At 36.7% G+C, this 3331-nt stretch overlaps 1 protein-coding gene across 1 annotated transcript in view; it reads right to left on the bottom strand.

Annotated features, from left to right (window-relative positions):
- Window positions 1–3331, bottom strand: part of LOC106522076 (cytoplasmic phosphatidylinositol transfer protein 1) — a 72649-nt gene that overhangs the window by 6342 nt on the left and 62976 nt on the right. Inside the window, exons 5-6 of the mRNA XM_014014929.1 lie at window positions 2426–2497; window positions 960–1055 (exon numbers count right to left, since the gene is read on the bottom strand). Of these exons, the coding sequence (XP_013870383.1) occupies window positions 960–1055; window positions 2426–2497 (168 nt within the window). The remainder of the gene's footprint in view (window positions 1–959; window positions 1056–2425; window positions 2498–3331) is intronic.

Genomic DNA, 3331 nt, shown 5'->3' with positions numbered 1-3331 from the left:
GAAGAAAATGGATGGATGGATGGATGGATGTAAAGGATGCACTTAAAGTTAGATTCTAAACAGATATGGATAATATAAAAAGACCTATTTTAATACTTCAGAGCTTTTTAACTAAGGAGGCTGCAGTTCCTCGAAGCCACATAACAGTAGTGGAAACAACATGTAAAACAAGCATTATAGTCTTTTACATTATTATTTGTTGCATTGAACAATAAATTCAAAATTTACAATTAATTTAAAATCTAATATTATAGTAAATTATGTAAAAAATAAATACATTTTTTAGGGGGTTGGAGCCTCACTGAAGTGCCAGACGGAAGTCATTTGGCCTGCGGACCACCAGTTGAATATCCCTGTTATACGTTGATATCAAAAACATATCAGATAATTTGATTAAAAAATTGACTTTTACACAACCTATTATATTTTTATTTAATTGCCTTAAAGGGCCAATCAGTTTTTTTCTTTAATGTCAAGAAATATGAACTAACATCACCTGAAGAAACCACCTGTGGTGTTTTTACAACCGGAAATCCAACAGTGTTTACACGGACAGACTGATATCTATGTTTAGCTCTGAGCAGCATCCCTGAGCTATTCATAGATCTGAGAGTGTGCAAGAAGACCATAAAGGTCAGTGGAAGGTGTGCGTGTGTAAATGAGGATGTCAATAATAAAACAAGCATTGCAGCAATGTCATGACCCCTCTTGATTATTAATGTCTCTGCTCCTTGTCGTTATCACGCCCTGACAGATGGGCCAACAGGCTTCGCATACGAATGTCAAATCACCACAGTTGATGCCACCTCCCCCACGTCTCCATGCTTTAGTGTTTCTTTTCTCATTCAGAGGAGTCAGACGGGCAGCTGGTGGTCAAAACTGACTGAGCTGGTGGTGCTAATGAAAAGATAACACTGTTTACTCTTTAGTTCTCCTTTCTGTTTCCTCTCATCACTCACCTCCGACTCCTTGTAGTGGCGCTCAGGGATCTCATCGTAGGCAATGTCTACAAAACACACCTCTGTTTCCTCATCTCTGGCCTCACTGTCAAAGATCTGGAAAAAGATTTCACATAGACAGAACTCATTCACRAGTATTCATGAACGATCCGTTGAGAGCGACACATTGTGCAGGAATTACAGAAAAGTTATCATTTAAATCTGGTTGCCAAGCAGTTTCTCACTAATTTTTTTATTAAACTACCTTCAAATATTCATATTGTTTWAGTAAAAGAGAATAAAACCACAAGAAAGACGAATAAGAAGACAAAGAGCACTGGTAACTGAACAAATGGTGGAGGCAGTGAGGTGTTATAAGTAGAAGAGCTTCTTCTGAATGAGTCGACACCCCCAATTTGTTCCAATCAGCTACCAGTTGTGAATTTAGGACCATCTGTGCTACCAGCAGAAAATCTGGGTGCAACTCGTGTRAAAAACCACCGGGTAGCGCTGCAAGCCTTTTGTTTTCAGCTACAGAATGGATCGAGGCAGAGCTGCAGAACTGTGATTCTTGGTCCTTCTGCTGATCAAGGCTCTAAATCTAGAAACAAATTTTCATTTCACTGTAGAAGAATTCCAGCATTTAAACTCACACAAAGCTATTTCTTTCAAATTCTCAATAGTGTTATAGTTAACACGAATTTTCTTTTATAAATGCACACTTTGGCGGTAATATTGTAGATATTTGAGCCAAATAATTGATTATTTAAAGCTGAAAGAGGCGTTGTGACGTTCAAGACTTCTAAGTGTTGAATAATTACAGCACCAAGACAGGTGGTGTTGACGGTCGTCCTGAAAGGATTGCATGTTTAAAAAAATTAGAATGATGTCATATTGGATTGCTTTTCATTTGCCTTTAACCAGGTTCCCTTTGAAAGCTTTTGAGACTTACGTTGTATAAAAAATATGACTTTAGGTTATGTTTTTTACTGAAATATTGAAACATTTTGGAAAAACTCACCAAGTTTCAACCAGCAATCCAACTCTTTATCTGGTTTTGTGTTGTTGTTGTTTTTTTTCCAGGAATCTGATCGTTGTGTTGTTTGTGTGAGTTTGCATGATGCGGTCAAATTGATTTGCTCATAAAAAATAATGATGTTTTCGCCAACAGACTCTATTATGATGCRTCTAAATCTCAACTATCTGCAGGAATGTGAAGGTAGCAGAAYGAGCGTCTATTTTCTTCATGGCCTTCAGTCACAATGACACAGACTATTCATTAGAATTGATATGAAAGCTTTGGAGCATAAAGACGGTGGGGGAAAAAAACAGTAGGATAAAGAAAATGAAACAATAAAAGTCGATGGAGGAAAATCAAATGTCCCAACTGGAAACCCTATTGAAAAATCAAGCTGTGCCCCTCCTTTTCTTTTTCTCTTAGCTCTCCTCGTGAAGTTGGCACCAATCACACTTTGAGCTCTACTCACTTTATCATTGTTTCCTTTGTTGTCCTCGTATTTGCTCTCTATATGGATGGAAAACTTTGGAAGGAAAGAGCACTGGAGGGAAAAGAAAGAAGAATAAACCAATATCCATTGTGGCATTTTTTATTAMAAGCTGAATATAATGTTTAATTCATGATGTTTGAATCAGATCACATCACACAGGATGACAAGTGAGACCATGGCTTTGTTTCTGATTTCTACACGTTTTTAGGTGCAAATTCAGGCACTGATTTTATTGCATTGTGTTAAAGATCATCAGCTTTAAAACCCACAAACTTAATTAAAACTTTACAACTTATAAACTGTGAAAAATGAACACAAACTGTTGATCTAAGCCAGTGAGTTTGGATTTATTTGCATTAAATATCGAGTCCAAAACTTGACAGGACACCCACCCGATGAGGACTTTCTGTAATATGGGAACCAAACGGTGGTCCTCATATTTACAAATATAATTTTGTTCTATGCCATGTTTTMATAGGTTTATGCAGTTTCTCGTGTTTAGTAAGATTTATAGTAAATTTGAGCAGGGAGTTATGCTTCTTCCCAAGTTATGTGTGGTGAAGAAAAACTATGAGCATWTGAGAGTAATTATTCCTTGAGGTGAGCTTAAAATTTACTTTTGTTGGTTGTTGTAACTCAGGGGTGTCAAACTCAATTTCACTGAGGGCCACATGAGCATTACGGTGGCCCTTGAAGGGCCTGATGTAATGAACTTACACGTTTCATGTTTAACTTTGACTAAACACTGTTTTAACACGTCCTCTTTTAAACACTGATAAGAACTAAGTGTACGACTGACTAAATCTGAAATAAATACCGAAAAATTAAAAGCAAAACTAATAGTTTTACTCACTGATGAGTTTATAGTGAGTAGCTAATATGCAT

This window comes from Austrofundulus limnaeus, unplaced genomic scaffold, assembly GCF_001266775.1.
Source record: "Austrofundulus limnaeus strain Quisiro unplaced genomic scaffold, Austrofundulus_limnaeus-1.0 Scaffold120, whole genome shotgun sequence".
NCBI lineage: Eukaryota > Metazoa > Chordata > Actinopteri > Cyprinodontiformes > Rivulidae > Austrofundulus > Austrofundulus limnaeus.
This window is presented reverse-complemented; position numbering and strand designations above follow the sequence as displayed.